Here is a 23,171-nt window from a genome sequence, read left to right as displayed (position 1 = left end):
TGTAATATAACTTGAAATCTGGAATTGTAATACCTCCGCTTTTTGTTTTTTTTTTTCAAGATTGCTTTGGCTATCTGGGGTCTTCTGTGGTTCCATACAACTTTTTAGGATTGTTTGTTCTAATTCTCTGAAAAATGCTATTGGTACTTTGATAGGGATTGCATTAAATCTATAGATTGCTTTGGGTAGCATGGACATTTTAACAGTATTTGTTCTGATAGGGATTGCATTAAATCTATAGATTGCTTTGGGTAGCATGGACATTTTAACAATATTTGTTCTTCCAACCCGTAAGCATGGGATGTCTTTCCATTTGTTTGTGGTGTCAATTTCTTTCATCCATGTCTTAAGAGTTTTCAGAGTACAAATCTTTCACCTACCTGCTTAAGTGTTACTCCTAGGTACTTTATTATTTTTGGTGCAAGTGTAAATGGGACAGTGTTCTTAACTTCTCTTTCTGCGGCTAGAAATGCAATGGATTTTATATCCTGCAACCTTGCTGAATTCCTTTATCAGTTCTAGTAGTTTTTTGGTGGTATCTTTAGGGTTTTCGCTATACAGTATCATGTAAAGACTGTATTTTTTAAGAAAGAAAATGCTAAGTGGATTCCCTTCTTTGGAGGCCTGCCAGTGACTTCTCCCTAGCTGATGGCAGTGCAGTTTGCCGAGCAGCAGACTCCCGAGGTGGGCGAGCGGGGCTGCCTCTCCTAGCCTCAGCCACTTCACTTCTGGGCACGACACCCAGGCCTCCAACTGCACCGTCAACACCACTCAGCATTTGCAATGCTTACCTCCCCTCGAGAAATTAGACCATAGCTTGATAGCTATTTTTATGTCAAATTTAACTGAGTATGAGAATCACTCTTAATTTCCAAAAAGAGGTCACAGGCACTCAACATCCTTAGACTGCTACAGACTGAAGGTCTGTGTCCTCTCAACATTCCTATGTTGACACCTAACCCCCAGAGTGGTGGTTTGGGGGGTGGGGGTGGGGGCCTCTGGTAGGCGAGTAGATGAGGGTAGGGTCCTTGTGAGTGGGATTTGTGCCCTTCCAAGAGCAAGCCCAGACAGCTTCCTCATGAGGACACAGGGAGAAGAGGCTGCCTATGAACCAGGCAGGCACAGCCCTCGCCAGAGACCTAATCTGCTGGAGCCCTGAGCTTAGACTTCCAGCTTCCAGAACTTTAAGAAATGAACACGTGTGGACTATAAGCGGGCCAGTCCGTGGTATTCTGTGACAGCACCCCGAGCAGACTGAGGCACAGACTTTCTCCCATTCAGAACTAACAACTCACGCACGGAATCCCTGGGTTGGCAGTTTATTGTAAAAAACAACGCCCCAGTTCCCACATCTTCTTCCTCGGCCATCATTTTTCTTAACAGAAGCAGCTATGACAAATCGGGGGTGGGGGGTGGGGGGGATATATTATCTTTGCCAACTGACACATTTGCAGAGGATTCATGATAAGGATGATTCAAAAGCTCCTGGTTGTACTCCTGAATCAGGCGAAGAGCAAATGACAATATAAGAACAGATTTTGTTTACAACAATATCATAATACAACGTTGAATCATTACAGTGCAGTGGTTATAATTAAGTTCACAATCGAATATGCGCAGCCCAAACCCCAGACACACTACAATCACCCAACTGCTTACAAACGGGAGGGATCGGTGCAAGCAGCTGCCACGTGAGGAGCGAAAATCAGAATCGGTACGGCTTTGCTGGCAGCGGGGCTCGGCGCCGACAGCCCCCTACTACTCGGGGAGGCCCCGGGCCGCCCTCACTTTGAGTCTTGGTCTTTCTTTTCATCCAAGAGGGCCGAGCGGATCCCCAGCTTTTTCAGTTCCTCCACCAGATCCCCATTCTGGTGCATCTGCAGCAGAATGTCACAGCCCCCCACGAACTCGCCGTTGAGGTACACTTGCGGGATGGTGGGCCAGTTGGAATAGTCTTTAATGCCTGCAGGGAAAGAACATTTAGGTGTCATTTAAATGCTCAGAGCTGAACTTTTCGTGACAAAATCTGTTTTCTACCCGCTCCTAGCACAACACCCAGTGTCCCTCCCCTGTGTCCCCCCATCCTTGGGGAACCACGGGTCTGCCACAGAGTAGGGGGGCTTTAGAGTCAACTGGATCACTGTGTAAACGCTACCTTTTCTGAATACCAACTGTGAGGCCTCCCACAAGTCACTCAACTGCCCACCTGTTTCCACCCCCACCTCCCAAGGTTCTCCTGAGTACCGGGGAGGTGAGGCCCTGCAACTGTCAGACCGTCAACAGGGACCGATGGCGGACAACCCGACTGGTGGAAGTACGTCACGCCAGAGGTACAAAGCCATAGTCTCCCTTCATCTGCTAGACATGGATTCCGTGAAACAAAACTTAAATGCTAAGACTTCATTTTCAAATGGACTACTTAACATGGGTCCATCACAGTATGTCTGCCAGATGAGGCAGGCCTCACCTCAGGCTTTTCGTGCCTGGCTGGGTTGGTGAACAGCACCAAGATGTTGAGTCACTGGGTTTTATTTTAATAATCCTCTTACCCAGAGGACAATCTCTTTCCTATGGCAGACTGCAGCCCTCACCCTATTCAGCCCCACGGGTGGGCTCTCCGTGGGGCAGGCTGATTTGGCTTAGCACAGAACTTGCAGGGACTGAGTCAAAGCAAGGAAAGGCCCGAAGCTCGGTTAAGGCCCATGTCCTGGGCCAGGTGCAGGGCCACGGGGTGAGAGAGACCCCCTCCCTGTTCTCAAGAGCTCACAGCAACCAACCAGCATGCATGTGATTGGTCCTGTGTGCGAATCGTTCTGAGGACACACAGAGATGAGGTGCCTCCTAGGACAGGGCAGCCACATGATTGTTCTGTTCAGTTCTGGACCATGGGGCTGATGGTCTTAACAAAACAGTGGGAAGAAAATGTGGTTTCAATCTTAAGACAAAATATTACTCTTTCCTCACGTTCTTCCACACCATTCCACCTCCTTTCTACAGATGAGAGACACTTTTAAAAATATATCCATCCATAAAACATCTGTGTTGGTCCTATTAAAAACAGAGGATGATCAAAATCATGACATATGACAATTAATCACTATAGATCATAGTTGCTATTTTTATACTTCTACAGATAGGAAGGTATTTTTAAGTGGCCAAAATAAGCAGACAAAATAAAGCAGAAAAGTCAACAGATTCTTCAAACAAAATACAATACTATGCAAATTAAAAATGGCTCAAGTGGTGGTTTTCATGTAAACAAACTAAAAATACAAAAACTGGTCCTTGATACCCTATCACTTATTATCAAACATTTATTTTCTAAATAAAATCACCAATGACTCATAGGACTCAATCACAAGTCCTAAGATGCAATGTGTTTTTCTCTTTTAAAAGTCACTACCTTCTAAAAAAATAATGACTTTGTTCTAAACCAGAACACTAGAGAAGGCCCCCCCCAAAAGAGGGCTTTATCTTTCTCCTCCAGACTTCCCCTATGGAGAAAGGGTTACAATATCGTAGGCCCCAAAAAGCATACTTTTTAACTTTTTTTTTTTGAGGTGTAACTGACATATGACATTATATTATTCCAGGTCTATAACATAATGATTTGGTATTTGCATATATTACAAAATGATCACTACAGTAAGCCTAGTTACCATCCATCACCATACGCAGTGACAAAGGTTTCTTCTTGTGATGAGAACTTTTGAGATCTATTTTCTTAAAAACTTTCAAATATGCAATACAGTATTATTAACTATAGTCACCATGCTGTACATTACAACCCCAGAAAAGCACACTTCTAAGCCACTTTGGATGTCTTAAAAAAAAAAAAATTCAGCTAGGGGTATGGGGGTTACTAATAAAGGGAAAATTCCATTAACCATCAGAATATCTTTATAGTACCAAATATCTAGATATATTAGAATATCTTGATCAAGTTTTTCATCCTGAATCCTGATATTTGGTGTTACATAGATGACTCAGCATTTAAGTTTTATATATATATATATTTAAAAGCTCTATCCTCAAGTAAGTTTATCAGAACTTATTCCACAACAAAGCCAGTTATAAATCTTTTTGACTGAGAGTGGAGGTGGCAATTAAGGCATGTTTAAAGTAAATATGAATTTCTTTTAATTCTTTGAAACTTTCTCAAAGCATGAACCATTTATGTGCATGGTTTTATATCTGGGTCTTTTTCAATTAGTAATACATTGCGTTAAGCCTTCCAAGACAATGAATATCTATGGATTCTTTCAGTGAGTGCCTCCAATTTTTGAAACACATCAAATATGAAAATAAATTTGCCATCTGAGGTTCACCCCAAACGACACACATCCAATCCTACCAAGTAGTTTTTTTAAATAAAATCTTTGCAAAGCAGAAGAATACGTTGCTCTCGTCAACCATGTTTACAGTACCACACTCAGTCAAAGCTTCAGGCTCGTCTCGTTCATTAAGCTTCACCTTGCTACAGGTCACATGTCCAGACTGGAGGGAAGAGGATGTGCGCCGCCAGGATCCACTGTTACCATTAAAACTACCAAACAAGTGGGCTTTCCAACCATCCTGAACATCTGACACATACAGGCACAAGCAGGGGAGACAGACTCCTTCCAGACCCTGGGGCCAGGCTCTCTTGCCGAATAACTTGTAACAAGAACTCAGGAGAACCGGCCTCAAAGCCCATGATGGCACTGTGACAGTGGCCATGGTGCCTACTGGCTGATAAGTTTATCAAACTTAAACTTACCTGCTTCTTCGGTTTTAGGGTAACAAGCTTCACAGGCAGCTGGTATCAAGGCAAAGAGCTTTGGCCTCGTCAAAAAAAATACTGGTTTCCATTTTTTAAAAGTCCAATGACAGGTTTAAATATTTAAAGACATAGCCAAGTGATTCCTACAGCATGAAGCAAGTAACTTCCAATAATAAAAGACCACTGTTCAGAAGTTGAAAATGAAAATGAATCCTGTCAATTCACATATAATTGTTTAGACACGGCTAATTTCTCTCACTTTTTAATTTTCAAAAACTGCAACATACAGCGATAGTTCTTACAAATTTCACTCCGAATAATTCAGAATCAGAGAGAGAAACTCTTAAAAATTAGGGAATCATATCCAAAAATGGATTTTAATGGTAATCATATTTTACAGATGACAGATGACAATGATTCAATTTGGAACAAAAAACATTGACTGCTAAGTTATATAACAGGGTAATAAGAGGAATTGGGAGTAAGAAAGGAGGCAGTCTTTATAAAATCAGTCTACAGATACCTACTGCCCCACCAAAAAAATGAATATTCCAAAGCATCAAACCAGAGGGGGGAGGTATTAGAAAGTTCCCTTCCAAAACTTTCAAAAGAGACTTTTCAAAATTCATCACATTTCAGAACATTAGACTTCGTTCCCAGTTTGGACAACAAATTATAGGGGCACCATAATTATAGTTTTCTTTTTCTCTTGGTAGATTTTCACCTTAGGAGGAGCTTCCCATTCTGATGCAGATTAATTCTGCCTTGGGCAAGTCACTTCCCCTCCTCTAGCTTCCGAGCACAGAGAATGATGTCAGTACCACAGGAGATCATGGGAGCTGAGAGCAAGGGAAGGGGCCAGTGACAGAGTGAACAGGGCACCCGCTTAGGGTCAGCCGGCTTTGGCTTGCCAGCTTGTAAATGCAGCATCAGATAAATCTGCTAATCTCTTAGCCTCAGTTTCCCTACCCTTGAAGTGGGAATAACTATACGCCTCATGGATTTAATACGAAGATGAAATGAGTGAAGGGATTAAACTCCCACAGTTCCAGGTACAAGGTGGATATTCTCTCCACCATGATGTCCCCTACACCACCCTTCAGTCATGCTTCTCTGAGAAATACACGCAATGGGGAGGAATAAAGGAAAAATACCAATCATGTATGCCGTGCAGCATGAAAATACTCATTTACTGAGCTAAGGGTTACTCAATTTCATACTCTTTTAAGTATTTTACATACACAACCTCACTTAACCTTTGCAAAAATCCTACAAGGAGTGCATAATTATCTCTATTTTACAGATGAAGAAACCAAGGCTCAGGGAGGGTATTTGACCAAAGTCACAGTGCTGGCAAATGGTGGAGCCTGGATTTCCATCCAGGTTTCTGGGAGTCCAAAGGCCAGGTTCTAGACCGGCAGAGGTGGCCTCTGGCTTGTGGCTGGCATGTCACCCCTGCCCATGAACTACACTCGCACTGCATGTGTATCCACAACACGTGGGACTGCTTCACACCTTTAACACAAATGGAATTGTGCCATAGTTACCTTTTTTGCAATTTATTTCATGACTAAACATTGTATTCTTTGAGATACAGTCACATGGAATCCATCTAGATCTAGTTCGTTTTGGCCACAACTTCGTTTTCCACCACATGACCACACTACAGTTTGTTTATCCAGTCTGCTAATAGACCAAGATCCTCTCTTGCCAATTTTTCATTATTACAAGCAATGCGTCCATGAATACCCTTATATCTGTCTTCTAACTCAAATACAGGGGGTCTTCCTCTGGAGAAAGGGGTGGCAAACTATGGCCATTGGGCTGTATGTGGTCCACTTCCTGTTTTCGTAAATAAAGTTTTATTGGGACTCGGCCACACCCATCCATTTACGTACCTTCTGACTACTTCCACGCCACAACAGCAGAGTGGGATCCACACAGACTGAAGTATCTACTCTCTGGCCTTTGACAAGGGAAGTCTGCCAACCCCCCCTCTAGACCGTATACCCAGGAGGAAAGCAGCTGGGTCTTCAGCTACGTTCACCTTCAACCCGACCCGGTACTGAGTTACCCCTCCAAAGCGCTGGTACCCTTTTATGCTCTCATCTGCAGCATGTCACGCATCCGCCACACCAGCCCAGAAACACCACCTGTTAATCTGACTTCTACCATTTGCCAGTGTCCTGGACTTGGTTCTGTTGCCTTGAACTCCCTGATACTGAAAAGGCCGAGCATATCTTCAAATGCTTAATAAACACTCAGCAATAGGATAATGGCTATTCACTCAACAGACACTGCTTTTGACGCAAGGAATACAATGGTGATCTGAACAGGCAGAAATTTAAGAGTGTTTATGTTTTTAAGAGCATGGAACAGAGTTTATGATATGACAAATAATAGTATTTACTTATTCATTATAACAATCATTGAGGGGCACCTGGATGGATCAGTCAGTTAAGCATCTGACTGGTTAAGTGTCTGACTCTTGGTTTCAGCTCAGGTCATGACCTCAGGGTCCTGGGATTGAGCCCCGTGTCAGGCTCTGCACTGGGTGACGAGCCTGCTTAGCATTCTCTCTCCCTCTGCCCCTCTGCCCCTCCCCCCCTCATGTGCACATGTGCACTCGCTCTCTCTCAAAATAAATAAAATCTTTTAAAAAAAAACTCATGGAGGGCGCCTGGGTGGCTCAGTTGGTTAAGCGACTGCCTTCGGCTCAGGTCATGATCCTGGAGTCCCAGGATCGAGTCCCACATCGGGCTCCCTGCTGAATAGGGAGTCTGCTTCTCCCTCTGACCCTCCCCCCTCTCATGCTCTCTCTCTCTCTATCTCATTCTCTCTCTCAAATAAATAAATAAAATCTTTAAAAAAAAAAAAATCATGGAAAGCTCGCTCTGCATAAGCAATACACAAGGTACTCAGGCAGAGCCATAAGACATGTTCCCTGCTCTCGGGAGGGAAAATACTATGCCCAGATACGCATGATCTCAAATGCATTTTTTTAAAAAAACGATTAGAAGCTAGATCCAAATGTTAATAATGGTGGATATGGAATTCCAGGTAATTTCCCTTTTCTTTATTACCTTCAGCGTTTCCAAGTTTCTTCAATGAGCGTGTTACGTTTACAACAGAAAAATGAAAGAGATTCTTTGTTAGACCAGGATTAGGATATGCTGACATCTGTCTACTGGGACCCAGTCCCTCTGTGGCCACCTTCTGTGTGTCTTCCAGATCAACAGGAAAAAGAAAAGACCTGAGAAAGACCTCACAGTCTTCTTTGTTCCCTGGGTCACAGGCTGAGACCTCTCTGCATCACACGTCAGGGACAAGAAGACAGCGTCTGCGGGTGTTCCTCGGGCTTCAGGCCCTTCGTAAAGCTCTGACACAAGAAAAAAGGAAAGGCAATTTTGCAGGAGCCCCTCTCCAGTTACAAGCAGTGACCTTGGGTCTGGGAAAGGTGCACAGATGTATCTGTGGCTACCAAAAGCAAGCATCGGACAGCCTGTCAGCTTCTCTCGGTAAAACTCAAGGGTGCAGAGAGCAAAGAGATGAAGAGTTGTCATGTTTTTATAAAGTCTTACCCTGACTAAACTAATCCCCACTATGGAAACGTGCTCACACCACCCTGCCCCAGTCTGAAGGTTAATACTTGCATGCATGTTTATTTTTGTAAGCCACCAAAGAGGTGTGTGTTATGTCCAATATATATGCAACATATTTATTGACCAAGATAATAATCTGGTATGAAACAAACTGGGAATGAAAATGATGAAACTCAACGCTCAAGCAATTTAAGGGCTAAATTCCTGCTGCTGTTGCTTAAACACCTGAATGTGAGACTGGAAACCAGACGCATGACACGCAAGACAGGAACCTAAGTGCTATGAGTAAACCTTCTTATTTCTGCTCCTATTTTCTTCTTATATTCCAGTATACCCCATGTCCAGTTATGTTAAACGGGAGAACATGGGGTGCCTGGGTGGCTCAGTCAGTTGACCAATTGCTCAGGTCACGATCTCAGGGTTGTAGGATCAAGCCCTGAGTCAGGCTCTTCACTCAGTGGGAGTCTACTTGAGAATTCTCTCTCTCCCTCTCTCTCTGCCCCCTCCCCACTGCTCTCTCTCTCTCTCAAATAAATAATAAATAAATCTTTAAAAAAGAAAAGACTGGTGTTGTGAGTTGAATTATGCCCCCTAAGAAGATATGTTCAGGTCCTAATTTCTCTTCCTCCCGCCCCTCCCCTCTGTGCTCGCTCTCTCTCTCTAAAATAAATAAATAAATCTTAAAAAAAAATTAAGAATAAAAATAAACAGAACAGAAACCACAAACCAAAGACCCTCAAAACCTTATACTAAGTAAGCTGTCAATGATGCGACTTTTTATTAACAGTCCTACTAGCCATTTGCAGGGTACCTGCGGCAAGGTCCCCGCAGAAAGATTGCAGAGTAGTTTCCCCTATCTTATCTTTTCTTTTTAAATTTTTATTGTTATGTTAATCACCATACATTACATCATTAGTTTTTGATGTAGTGTTCCATGATTCATTGTTTGTGCATAACACCCAGTGCTCCATGCAGTACGTGCCCTCTTTAATATCCATCACCAGGCTAACCCATCCTCCCACCCCCCTCCCCACTAGAACCCTCAGTTTGTTTTTCAGAGTCCATCGTCTCTCATGGTTCGTCTCCCCCTCCGATTTCCCCCCTTTCATTCTTCCCCTCCTGCTATCTTCTTTTTTTTTTTCTTAACATATATTGCATTATTTGTTTCAGAGGTACAGATCTGAGATTCAACAGTCTTGCACAATTCACAGCGCTCACCATAGCACACACCCTCCCCACCGCTATCTTATCTTTGAAGCAGAGCAGCCTGCTGCTGGGTGAGGACTGCAGCTCCCCCCCTTGTACATGAAAAACACCCCAGGGCCTAGCGACACTCTAGATACCTGGTGCCTAGTGGCACTCGAGCAGGAGAACAACAAACAAGGATTAGGAACCTCATACAGGGCAATACCACACATAGCTGGTAATGTTAACCTGCCTTCCCTCCTCCTAGTTTCCACCCACCAAAACCCAAGAGTTTCCCAGGGATTAATCTGGGGAAAAAAATACTGACTCTGAGAACCACAGATTCCAAATGATAAAAAGCCTCCTACTGAGTGGTGCCTTCTGCGTTCCAGATGAAATGATGGGCACTTTCTAAAAAGTTTTACTTTCTCTATTTTTCCTCATAAAACTTTTGTCAAGTTTGGTTTCCTTATCTTCCTATTACCGAAAAGGAAAATGCAGTAATGTGACTTGTTTAAGGTTGCACAGTTGATTGGCTGCAGCCAGATTCCAGCCCCAAGCCTTTCCACCACACCAGCCTGTCTGGTCAAGGAGGGAGGACTAGGACTGATCATTCCAACCGGAGAACAACAGTCCTAAGTAGGTAATAACAAACTGTAGAATTCTAAATGTAGAGTAACGGGGAACCTGGTGCCTGGTGAAACTGTTTTTAGAACACTGTAACTAAAGAATAGCACTAGGCTCAGGGAGATGCCAGGACTCCGCCACTGGAGGTCTCTAACTGGAATGCAGGATACTAAGCCGCCCGCTAGGAGGTACACACACAGCCTCCCCATTTCTCCACCAACTCTGACCAAGGAAGGACGCTCGCCAAGCAGCAGATCCATGTACTCCACTGGCCCTGTCCTCCTCCCCCACTGAGATACATGTAAGGTTTCTGGCATGGTGCTCAGCATAAAAGGTACTATTAGCTGTCAGGGCCCTCCCTCCTCCCCATGAGCCAACGACAAGCCACAGGACCTGCTGCATCTGGCCCCACACCCTGATTGGCCCCAGGTTCCTTGAGCTCCACCCTTGAGTTAGCTAAGGCCCGGGGTCATTCCTCATCCCTCTCCCCACAAGCCTCTCCAAGCCCTAGCCCCCCCCAATCCCGCCCTGTCCTCGAGTATCTAAAAACAAAGTTCATGTCTTTTTCTTCAACACCAAGTGATCCCCACTAACACCAGTCCAAAAGCTGTGTCCACCCGCTCTTCGTAGCAACAACAGAGGATGGTTCCTGACACCCCCAGCCATGAGGCACCAGCCTAGTCTCTGACCCCACCAGCCTCTGACAAGGGCAACTTCGGCCCTCCCCCTACCATCAACAGCACCAGCTCCTTACCACGAGACAGGCCAACTCCCTCAACGTGTCCCCCAAAGTGCCTACCTTCTAGTGGTTCTTACCGTATCCCTCTTGGCCCCCCTTCCCCACCACTCTCCTCGGACCGAGCCTGAGCGATCTGGCCCCAAAAGGCCTCTCTCGGCTCAGCGTGGGGACCGGTGAACGACTAGGACTTACCCAATGCCCAAGTCGGCAAGAGTACCAGATGCCCAGATCCTCAGGACCCACTTCAAGTCAATCATGCCCCCACCCGACCCCGAATACAGAGCAGTAGCCCGTGCCCCGACCCGCTCGAACCCCCCCAGAGCTTGCGCGGCTCACCCCAGCCCCGCCGAGCGGCCTCGGCCCGTCGCCCCCCACCCGGAGGGCCCTGACCTTGCCGGAGCTGGGGGTCGTCCAGCACGTTGTAGGCCGCGTAGTTGCGGACGCCGTGCAGCCGCAGGATCTGCACCACCGCGTTGCTGAAGCCGCACTGGGGCTGCTCCGGAGTCCCCTTAAGGAAGACCACCACCTTGTCCTTCTTCACCAGAGCGTCCAGTTGCTCCGCCGAGCCGCCCCCGCCGCCGCCCGAGCCCGCCGTCCGCACGCCTGGGCCCCGCAGACCGCCGCCGCCCGCACCGCGCCCCCAGCGGAGCAGAGCCGCCGCCGCCCGGCTCAGGGATCCGCTCATCCCGCACGCCCGCCGGACCCCTCGTCGGCCCGGGACCTCGGCTCGGCCCCCCACCCCGCCGCCCCGTAGCTCTTCCCCGGGCCCGCGGCAGCTCGGCCCGCCCCCGGAGGATCTCATTGGGCTGGCTCCGAACTTCTCCCCGTGATTGGACAACGCTAGCCCGCACTTACTCGATTCTACCAATCATGTGGCTCGTCCGGCCCCGACAGATTGGAGGCGGTCCTTAAACAAGCCACATCCTACAGCCTTACTATTGGCCGCTGGCAATCGCTTTGTCAGTTGATTGGAGAGAGTGAATGTCCATCAGCGTCACGCTCCGATGCAAGGAGAGGCGAAACGAGGGGGAAGACGACTTCCCTCCGGAGGGTAGACGGGCCTGCTGGGATACTGCCGGATGACTGGGGAAGGCAGTGGGCGGGTTTCGGCGTTCCGTGGAACGCCGGGAAGGGGTCACTTCCAGGCGGCGGTTCCGGTTCCGGTGTAGGCGGTGGTTGAGTTGCCGTGGCAACGCGGTAGCCGGGCGCCGAGTTCCTGCATCAGGGGTGGCGGCGGGGCTGGAGTCGGCCCGGGTCCGCCTTTCCCAGCCTAGGTGAGCGATCCCGGCGCCTCCGTAAGGCCGCGGCCGAAAGCGGCCGTTCATGGCAGGGACGGGCCGGGGCCGGGCTCTCGCGGCCGGGGTTCCCGTGTCAAGGCGGGGACCACGTGTCGGCCGTCCCTCGGCCCCGTCGCCCGCGTGGGAGCAGAGGCCCACACCCGGCCCCAGGGCTTCCGTCTCCAGCGCACGATTATTTCTCCAAAATAACTATTATTTAAAAAGTGTGTAAGGTTCCCTTGTGTGCGTCGTCCCCTCCGGGTTTGGGGCTTCGTGGACTTTGCAGCCCACTTAAGTCCTTTGGCCTATGGCCCAGGAAAGCTTTGTTGAATGGGGAGCTAAGAGGGAATTGGTTCGCTGGACAGACGTTCTCTGGGCTGCTGCTGCGTGCCGGGCACGGTGCCAGCGCGGGATGTCCAGAGAGACTTGGTGCCCAAAGCTGGTAGTCAGCGGGGCAACTGAGAAGCAGGTACAAAGGAGGGCTCACTGCTTTCTCTGTTCTCCATTGTGCGCATTGCACCTTGACATGTATTCATTAGCTGGTTTATTGATTTCCCTCCCGGGCACTGGAATTAACTCGCTGCTGCATCCTCAGTACCTAGAGCAGTGCTTGGGACCGGGCAGGTGTGCCTGTTGGTGGAATGAACAGTTCCGGAAGATCGGGACTCGAGTGAAATCCATCTGTAGTCTTGGAGCCGCGCTGGGTTGGTGGTACCCTGGGGCACACCAGACTTGCAGAAAAAGCATACTCCAGAGGAAGCTGAGGCATGGCTGCTCAAGAGCCAGCGGTTCTATGTGCAATTTTCCTCTGATAGTCCTGGGTACTGTTGCCACGGTGATAACGACGGCGCCATGTCGTTATCTATCGACCAACAGTAAGAGAAGCTTTGCAGTCGAGATATTGTTTAACAGACGGAGTGGTTTCTGTTGGACACTAAGTACTGCTACAAATTACTTTTAAAAAACAAAAGCCTTAAGTATTTTAAAAATTGTTGCTGGAGGTGACGGGCTTCTGTTTCGGAGGTTCTCAAATTTAAAACCAGAAAATTAGTAGGGATGCTGTTAGCAAGTACTCTTGCAAGTAATCATTCAGCATGAAACTTGAACCTTAGTAAACTGAGAATAAATTCAAGATACTGAAGTGTTCCTCAGTGACCTATTTATTTCATCCTCATTGATGCTATGGCTGTGTGATAGTTTTCTAATGAGGGACCCAAAATTGATCAGCTCCTTACAGGATCCTTTTTTTTTTTCTCCCCCAGATTCATGGATTCCAGGTAAATCAGAGGAACAGAGATATATAGGAAGTGTGGGGGTGCTGAGCCGAGGCGTTCCAGAAGACCTGCGTCTGGTGCACTTACATTAGAGAATAGATTATTTCCCAAATCACCTCATTTTCCCTCAGGCTTATGTTATAGTAACTTTGGGTTTGTTTGTTTGTTTGCTTGTTTGTTTGTTTTTAAATAAATGTTGGTAATTTGTTCCTGAAAATCTCCAGCTGTTCATTGCCTACTCTAAACTGTCTCATCTGTTTTTGTATTGACTGGAATAGAGAGAAGAGCTCACAGACTTATATTCTGAAGAGGCAGAGACGTGGGACAGTGACGGGGAGTAGTGTATCCCTTCCCTAGTGTGTAACGATGGTTTGGAAGCGAAGTTGTCTTTCTTAGTTATCAGACATTTTATTAAATTGAGAATAGAGCTGTCGTTAGAGATTACGAGTAAACCTTGAGCAGGAAGAATACGGAGCCTGTGTTCTTCAAACCTACAGTAAGTAGAGTTGCTGTGTGCGGTAGAGACTAAGAACATAGGTGAAACCTCAGGATTTAGGGAAAGCCTGTCTGTGCTCCTTGAGGACGCTCAGTGGGCGGCTTTGATAGCATGATCGAAGGCAGGAAGATAAATCAGGTAGCTAAACCAAAGAACTTAAAACTATAGATCTAAATTTTAAGTTTTTACTAAAGCAACCAAAAATATAAAATACTATGTATGTTGAACATATTCTTTTCTGTATTTAATTTAAAAGCCACTCTTGGAGTATTGGCACCAAACATGATTAAAAGCACCTGGGTGGCTCAGTCAGTTGAGCGTCCGACTCCTGATTTCGGCTTGGGTCAGGATCTCAGGGTCCTGAGATCAAGCCCCATGTTGGGCTCTACTCGGAGTCTGCCTGAGATTCTCTCTCTGTCCCTCCCCCTGTTCATGCACACTCTAAATAAATAAAGAAAGAAGTGGAAAAAATGGTGTTCAAAATATTTCTCCCAAAGCATCAGACTCGTATGTATAATTTGGCATTTTAGTTTTGAAGTTTCTCTTTAGAAATTCTATTATGACTGAATCACTATGTTGCATACCTGAACCTAATATAACGCTGTGAGTTAACTATACTGGAATTAAAAGAGAAAAAAAATTCTATAATGAAAACGTGACAAAAATAGACTTCTTAAACAGTTGTCAGAAATCTGCACTTAAACTCCAATGTATTTGGGTGTTGAACACAGAAGTCAATAATCATTATCAGTTTGTGATCTCTCCCACCTGGACATTAGTGAGAAGGTAGGGCTGGGAAGTACACAGAAACTTCCTGAATCCTGGGATTTGGATCACAAAGTGTAATTAGACCGCAAACTAAATAACCATGCCATGAATAAACATGCTGACTCAAGCATCCTAAAAATGTTTTTCTCCCTGTGCTTATTTATAGATAAGGTTTTACTATATACCCACCCCTCCAAAAGCAAATTCATCATTGAACCTATGGTTAAAAACCTTACAAATGTGAGATTCTTCCTATATATCAGCCCTCAATGAAGAGTCAGGATTACTGAGCCCAAGAGGATCCATTATTTGAACACTCAGGATTATATGTGTCCATACCCTGACTTCAGTCTTGAAATCCCTGCTTCATTCCTGCAAAGAGGGTGTATTTCTGTGCCTCGCACACATGATAACAGACATGGGAGGCCTGAGCTGGCCAGAGCATTCTCTAAGTGTCATTTTAAGAGAAAAGTGGCTGCTTGGACTGCGCAGGGGGTTGAGCCACCCAACATTCCTGAGCTAAAATAACATTTGAGACCCAGAGTTCCATAGACGTGAGCCGGAACCTGAACCCTTTCTCAGTGGTGCCCTTAGCTATTATCCAGTAATTTTAGAGCATCACCACAATCATGGAATTAGCTTGATTCCCCAGCTCCCCTAAAAATAGTGTAACGTGTGAGAAACCAAGGCAATGCCCAGCCCCCTGAGAGCATTTTTGCCAATCCGTCATGCCAACATAGAAATGCCTTTTGGATTCTTACTACCTCTCTGACGAGACAGCTGGTTTTCTAAATACTCCTCTGGCCATGGGAGAGGCTTCAGTCGTGCTAATCTCTCTTCCACCTCACATGGGCTCGGCCTAGAGACAGGAAGGCAGGCCTCATCAGGGCCCCTTCCCATCGGTCCTGCTCTCCTCCTCTGGGTGAAATGAAGAGGAATGGTGTGCTGTAAACCGGGGTAGCTGAGTCTAGACAGACATTGGGAGATGCAGCTGAAGAAGCATTTATGAGAAGCCTGGACGCCACAGCAGTACCTGATTCTGTCCTGGGATTTGGACGGCAGAGGTGTGAGGCCTGCGTTCTAGTGCTGACATCACTTAGACTTATCAGTTCCTTCTCTTGGGGATTTTCCAGCCCTCCTCTCTTCCGCTTCCTGGGTTTGTGAAAATTGTTTTTGTGATGTCTGCAAAAGGTTATGTCTATTCCAAGATGTCTTTATATGAGGGCTGCAGAGTTTTAAGAAACCCGTTTATACTCCTTTCTGCTCCTAAACAATTACCCCCCAAATAATTCCATCTTGCATGTGCAGCATACCATTGTGTTCTTGTACATGAACTCATGTGAACCTTTCATTAACTCCAGTGGTCCCCAAATTATGTTCTCTCTCCAGCATTTGTTTATAACATCTTTTGGCAGACCGAGCACTTTGGGTTCCTCTATGTGTTGTGTTGCCTTCAAAGCACTTTTTTTTTCTGCTGAATCACCAGCAAGTCTTGCAGAAAATCAAATATTCCTGAATTATCTTCGCTGCGTGTGGATCTATTGGATACAGATGTGATCTGTAGACTCTGTGAAACTAAAATGGCAACAGTTTCAGTCCAAAAATCCCATGAAAAATATATCAACATAGCTTTTCACTTCGGAAGCTCTGTGGTCCTTTGTCCCCATGCTGCTTTTCTGCATTAAGGCCCGAACTCTGCTGTAGGCCTTTAAAATGAGGCATGTGCTGGACTATGCTCTACTGAGAACCTCATTTTATTCAGAGGAAAAGAACCCCAATCAAAACCTCCTAAAATATTAAGAAGTAAGTGGTAATCAGAAACCATGTGAAGACTTGATTAAATGTGATAAAATAATTGATTTTTCCTCAACTGTCTGTTTAATGAAATTTTTCATGTTTTACATTATGTGTGTTTGTTTGTTTGTTTGTTTTTGCCAGCAGATAGTTTCCATAGCTCAAACTGTTACTATATTCCAGCAGCTTCTGAGAAGGTGTCTGGACCCCGGGGTGTAAAAATCAAGCAGCCAGTGCTGTTGTGTGTCAAGCCTGTATGAAGATTTATCTGTTAGCAGAAGGTTTTGTCTCCCTCTGATGATCACCCGAGTTTGCAGCCGGAGGAACATTTAGAAAATTTTCATTGTTTTCTTTTGAATGATTGCTAAGATGTATTGCCAGGGCCATAAATACTCTAGGATGAGTCAGAATTTCACTTTGTACTTCAGCCATTGAGTCTGAATAATTTCATGCCCTCAATTAAATCTGGCCATCGGTGGGGTTCCGTTGCCCCAGGCTTCTACAAAAATCCATCCAGCCAAGGAAGGGAAATCACCCCGTTTGACAGAGAACCGGGGCGGGTTGGCAGTGGGAGGAGACGTTAACTGTTTGTTTTCCTTTACAGGGAAAAATTGGAGGATTTTAAGTAATTTTTTTTCTTTTATGGCTGGGAAAATCCCTTTTGTTAATTCTAAACTTTATACTTTTTGAGAGTGTAGCCTACTGAGATACAATTAATTGATATCAAATTTCTGTAAGCCGGAGTTTGAGAGTTTTAATAAAAGACTACATTATAAACCAATCATACTCTGTAAAAGAAAAAAAGGGGAAGCGCTTTGCAAAAATTGGGTGACCAAGAGAATCGTGTATGAAAAGCCTTGAGGAAAAGGTGACACATCTGAGGCCGTCTCGGCCCTGCAGATATGCAGTGACCTGGCACTCTCTTTTCTGCGGGGACCTGTGTCTGCGCAGCGCTAAGGGTCTGTGTCCCACCGGGTCATCTCCCTTCACCCCATGCAGCTGCAGCCTTGTGATAGATCACACACCCTGCTGGCTGGCTGCTGGTTGGGGACAAGGCCAATAATATCCTTTTACTTGAAGGGATTTTTGCTCATGTTCAGAGGTAGCGCATGTCTTTCAAAATCATTGTCTTTTGCGAAACTTGGAGCACTTCCCGAGCACCCGCCTTTCCCTGCACGGCCTGTAGGGGGCACTAGTCTATTTAGGAAGCCAGGACAGCGGGCGCCCACAGCAGCTCTCCCTGTCCTTGCACAAGGTGTCTGGGAAGTCATCTGCTTGCCGGATTCCAGGAAGAGGCCCTCAGTCCTCCAAGGCCTGCTCTTGTTTTAGGGACGGGCTAACTTTTCTAACATGACAGTCACAACGCATGAGAAGCAGTAAACTCGAAAGGCTCAGACTAAGGGCAAGAAGAAACCCTGACAACCAGGTTAACAGGAGATTGTACAAATGAAGAAGCAGACTCTCTGGGATTTTTTTTTTTTTTTTTTTTGGTAGAGCAGCATTCTGGGAGCATTTGATGTAAGCAGGGCAAACAGCCCTCACATGTCACTATGCCTTGCTCTTTAGAGCCTCATAAAATAATTCCAAGGCACCAAGAACATTATATTCCACAAGCTTTGGTGAAGAAGTCGGGGAAACAGCATATATCATATTGCCTACACTAATTATACATACATGGCTTCATTAAAGGGGTTATGTTAGGGGCACCTGGGTGGCTCAGTCGTTAAGCGTCTGCCTTCGGCTCAGGTCATGATCCCAGGGTTCTGGGATCGAGCCCTGCATCGGACTCCCTGCTCCGCAGGAAGCCTGCTTCTCCCTGTCCCACTCCCCCTGCTTGTGTTCCCTCTCGTGCTGTCTCTCTCTCTCTCTCTCTCTGTCAAATAAATAAATAAAATCTTAAAAAAAAAGGGGGGGTGTTAAAAAATAAACTTCAGGGGTGCCTGGGTAGCTCAGCTGGTTAAGCATCTGACTCCTGGTTTCGGCTCAGGTCATGATCTCACAGTCCTGGGCCCAAGCCCTGTGTCGGGCTCCTCACTCAGCCGGGAGTCGGCTTGGGATTCTCTCTCACCCTCTCACTCTGTTCCTCGCCTCTGCGTGCGTGTGCTCTTCTGCTCTCTCTCTCTCTCTCAAACAAACTTCAAAGGAATACTGTCTTCCATCATTATGCCAGATAAACAATATTATCCAACATCTGTTAGGTACCTCCTATTAGTCCGTGGTATGCCCCTTAGAAATACTAAGTTTAATTAGATGGTAAGGGATTGAATGATATTGGCATACGGTTGGATCTTTGCAAACTGTGAACCACACGTTGAGCTTGAGAGAGCTCAGCCAACAGCAAGCCTAGAGACGGCCATCCATACGACATCTGGATGCTGTTGTAGAGCGCAATCTGGAATGCGCACCTAGAGGCATCAAAGAATGTAACCACTTCACATCCTACAGTCCAGCCCTACTTCCCTGCTGTAGGTAGCCAAGCCCTTCAGAGGCTGTGTGTGGATCACAGTTTTATTTTTTTCTGCCCCCCTCCCTGCCACTAGACCATCAGCTTCTAGTCTGACAGAATTCATTATTTTGCCCCTGGTCCTTAGCCCTGTACCTGGCACTTAGTATGTGCTCCACGCATAATTCTGGAGTAAAGAACACGTACCACAGTGAGCAATCCCAGATTGCACGAAACTCCTAACCCCAACCACAGATACCGCAGGATTTGAAGACACATTCCGGCATGGATGCTAAGCAAGACACAGAGTGCAGTGAGACACGCCCACTCCCAAGGGCCTCACAGTCATATGATGGGGACAGATGCAAGAAAACAGTACAGCGAGTCAGGCCAGAGAAAGCTTGGTAGAAGGGACAGCGCTTGAACTGTGTTGAAAGAAGGGTGGAGAGCCGCTGTTTGAAAGGGAAGGACGATCCAGGGCAAAGGCTCCGAGGCCCACGCACGCTCCGGGAAGATAATGAAACGTGGACACAGCTGAGGGCCTTGGGCTCTCCTCCCCCGGGCGGGAGAAGGTCACCGAAAGAGTGTAAGCTGCAGAGCTCTGGGGAGCTGCCCCAGACAGGCATGTTGAGGATGGAAGGGAGGGGGTGGATTGGCTGAGGGGGGCCAGGCAGGGACTGGGGTGAACGAGGGGTTCCCTTAGGACCTACGGCATCTGGTGCCTGGCCGGAGGTGGGGAGCGGGCTGGGAAGGAAAGGCAGGGACTCAGGCTTATCCCCAGGTTTCTGGCTTTGCAGCCCGTGGCTCCTCCTTGCTGAGGCTTGGGATACAGGGGAGAAGGGGGGCGGGGATTGAAGGGCAAGTCATGAATTGCTTCCGGACATTTTGAAGGGACTCAAAATCATTAGATTGTATCTAAAATACGGGGTCACGGGGCGCCTGGGTGGCTCTGTCGGTTAAGCGTCTGCCTTCGGCTCAGGTCATGATCCCAGGGTTCGGGGATTGAGCCCCACATCGGTCTCCCTGCTCCACGGGGAGTCTGCTTCTCCCTCTCCCTCTGCCCTTCCGCCCCCCCCCCGCTTGTGCTCTCTCTCTCTCACCCTATCTTAAATAAATAAAGCCTTTTTAAAAAATAAAATAAAATATGGGGGCATGTTACACTCAGATTGTTGCCTCTATAGGTCTGGGCTATAGATTTGGGCAGGGAGAGCGAGAAAAGGAACAACAGAAGAACCTGGAGAACATGTGCAGTTAGGGAAGGACAGGCCATGGGACTGAGAGGAGGCAGGAGGAGAGACCAGAAAGGACCGGAGTGTCGCCTGGACGATCAGGCAACTGAGGTAAGCATGGTGGTGGGCCGCAGCGATCAGGGTGTCCCCTGGACCTCTCAGGGTCTCTGGAACACGAAGGAGCCAGGCCAGTGGACGTGGAAGGTGGCTTCTGGCCGTCACCTCTGCGTATGCAGGCAAACCCAGGGTTTGTAAGCCGAGCACACGGGGTCCAGTCCTTTTGCCCCGATTCAGCCGTGAACAAGCTAACATTTCAGTGTGGATGGTGAACAGCCTTGACTCCCAGGCGTCGTGCCAGCAAGGACCTTTCGAACACCCAAGGACACCGAGATGTGTGTGCTGCCTTCTCTCCCGCCTGTTCACCGGGCTGCTTCTGTCTGCCGAGTCCGGCTTTTTAACTGGCCAGGAGGCGCGGTGCGCGGCCCTTGCCGTCCTTCTCCGCACGCCGGCTCTGCAACATCAAAGGAGAAGTGGAGGACGGAAGTTCGTCAAAATCCTGGGCCGGGTGCAGCGCCTGCCGAGCAGGGACTTGCCGCCGTCCGTCTGGGAAGCACCGGATCCGTGCGTCTGGGCTCAGCCGTTTGCAGCAAGATTCTAACACGCTGTGGACGAGGCTCCTTTAGGGAAAGGGCCTCGTCTGCTGGGGAATCGCCTTGGGCCCTCAAGGACTGTCCTCAAGAGCCTGAGGTGTCACCCAGACCGGGGACCTGTTAGACACAAGCCGCTCCGGCTGGAAAGCACGGCGTCCTGAGGGTGGGCTTCCCCAAAGAGCAGAGCCCCGCCTGCTCGTGCGCTGCTGGAGGGTACCCCCCCGTGCCCCGAATGCCCTGCCGGGTTCCACCACCCACCAGCCAGGCGGGGCTCCGAGGCCTCCCGGCCCCCTGGGCACAGTACCATCACACAGCACTTCCGCGGTACCTATCACGCAGCACGTCCACGGTACCTATCACACAGCACTTCCGCGGTACCTATCACACAGCACTTCCGCGGTACCTATCACACAGCCCGTCCGCAGTACCTATCACACAGCACTTCCGCGGTACCTATCACGCAGCACCTCCGCAGTACCTATCACACAGCACTTCCGCAGTACCTATCACACAGCCCGTCCGCAGTACCTATCACACAGCACTTCCGCGGTACCTATCACACAGCCCGTCCGCGGTACCTATCACACAGCACTTCCGCGGTACCTATCACGCAGCACCTCCGCAGTACCTATCACACAGCACTTCCGCAGTACCTATCACACAGCACTTCCACGGTACCTATCACACAGCACTTCCGCGGTACCTATCACACAGCACTTCCGCGGTACCTATCACACAGCACTTCCGCGGTACCTATCACACAGCACCTCCGCGGTACCTATCACGCAGCACTTCCGCGGTACCTATCACGCAGCACCTCCGCGGTACCTATCACGCAGCACCTCCGCAGTACCTATCACGCAGCACCTCCGCAGTACCTATCACGCAGCACTTCCGCAGTACCTATCACGCAGCACTTCCGCGGTACCTATCACACAGCACTTCCGCGGTACCTATCACACAGCCCGTCCGCGGTACCTATCACACAGCACTTCCGCGGTACCTATCACACAGCCCGTCCGCAGTACCTATCACACAGCCCGTCCGCAGTACCTATCACACAGCACCTCCGCGGTACCTATCACGCAGCACCTCCGCGGTACCTATCACGCAGCACTTCCGCAGTACCTATCACGCAGCCCGTCCGCGGCACCTATCACACAGCACTTCCACAGTACCTATCACACAGCCCGTCCGCGGTACCTATCACGCAGCCCGTCCGCGGTACCTATCACGCAGCACTTCCACGGTACCTATCACGCAGCACGTCCGCGGTACCTATCACGCAGCACGTCCGCGGCACCTATCACGCAGCACGTCCGCGGCACCTATCACGCAGCCCGTCCGGGGTACCTATCACGCAGCCCGTCCGCGGCACCTATCACGCAGCCCGTCCGCGGCACCTATCACGCAGCACGTCCGCGGCACCTATCACGCAGCACGTCCGCGGCACCTATCACGCAGCACGTCCGCGGCACCTATCACGCAGCACCTCCGCGGTACCTATCACGCAGCCCTTCCGCGGTACCTACCACGCAGCACCTCCGCGGTACCTACCACGCAGCACCTCCGCGGTACCTATCACGCAGCCCGTCCGCGGTACCTATCACGCAGCCCGTCCGCGGTACCTATCACGCAGCACTTCCGCGGTACCTATCACGCAGCCCGTCCGCGGTACCTATCACGCAGCACTTCCGCGGTACCTACCACGCAGCACTTCCGCGGTACCTATCACGCAGCACCTCCGCGGTACCTACCACGCAGCACCTCCGCGGTACCTATCACGCAGCACCTCCGCGGTACCTATCACGCAGCACTTCCACAGTACTGCGCATCCAGACCTGCCAAGCCTGCCCTGAGCAAGCAGAGCATACCGCAGACGATTTCAAAAACATGTCTCCAGGGAGCGAAAGGACAAAGGATTCCTCTGCGTCCTCTGTGGAGAAGTCTTCCTGACTCACTGCCTCTTTCCGACTTGGAGTCGGTCCTGAAGGTGTGTTTGCAAGCACCGTCACTGCAGGGTCTAATTTCTCACAGTAGCACACACTGGCCCCGAGCGAGCGTGAGCACATGCTCATCGTCCTTACCCTCGAGACAGCTCCTACAGGGAAGACAGGGCGAAACTGCCCCCCCACTTTCTAGATGTGGAGACGTGGGAGGGGGGCCCACCCGGCTCAGTCAGCTGGGGGATGCAGAGCCCAGAGATACCCCAGGTCCTTGTCCAGAGGTTCTCACCCAATGAGCTTTTCACTCTGCCGGTCCACCCCAGGGCTGGCCTCCACGACACTCTCAAGGCTGCATTTAGGTTTCAGAACAAAAACAAAC

At 48.4% G+C, this 23,171-nt stretch overlaps 1 protein-coding gene, 1 long non-coding RNA gene and 1 other non-coding gene across 3 annotated transcripts; 2 read left to right on the top strand and 1 right to left on the bottom strand.

Moving 5' to 3' along the window:
- Positions 1–1,303: 1,303 nt before the first annotated feature.
- On the bottom strand, positions 1,304–11,664 carry GLRX5 (glutaredoxin 5). The gene is made up of 2 exons (XM_036106149.2): positions 11,306–11,664; positions 1,304–1,963 (listed from the first exon to the last, which is right to left on the bottom strand). The coding sequence occupies exons 1-2, from the start codon at positions 11,598–11,600 to the stop codon at positions 1,785–1,787; spliced, it is 474 nt and encodes a 157-aa protein (XP_035962042.1). The 5' UTR covers positions 11,601–11,664; the 3' UTR covers positions 1,304–1,784.
- A 150-nt stretch (positions 11,665–11,814) lies between these two features.
- LOC118544357 (uncharacterized) lies at positions 11,815–13,683 on the top strand. Its single transcript, XR_004921537.2, has 2 exons — positions 11,815–12,189; positions 13,455–13,683. It is a non-coding gene; the product is annotated as an uncharacterized LOC118544357 (long non-coding RNA).
- LOC118544363 (small Cajal body-specific RNA 13) lies at positions 12,871–13,144 on the top strand. Its single transcript, XR_004921542.1, has one exon.
- Positions 13,684–23,171: the final 9,488 nt, after the last annotated feature.

Source organism: Halichoerus grypus, chromosome 8 (genome assembly GCF_964656455.1).
Source record: "Halichoerus grypus chromosome 8, mHalGry1.hap1.1, whole genome shotgun sequence".
In the NCBI taxonomy this organism is placed as follows: Eukaryota; Metazoa; Chordata; class Mammalia; order Carnivora; family Phocidae; genus Halichoerus; species Halichoerus grypus.
This window is presented reverse-complemented; position numbering and strand designations above follow the sequence as displayed.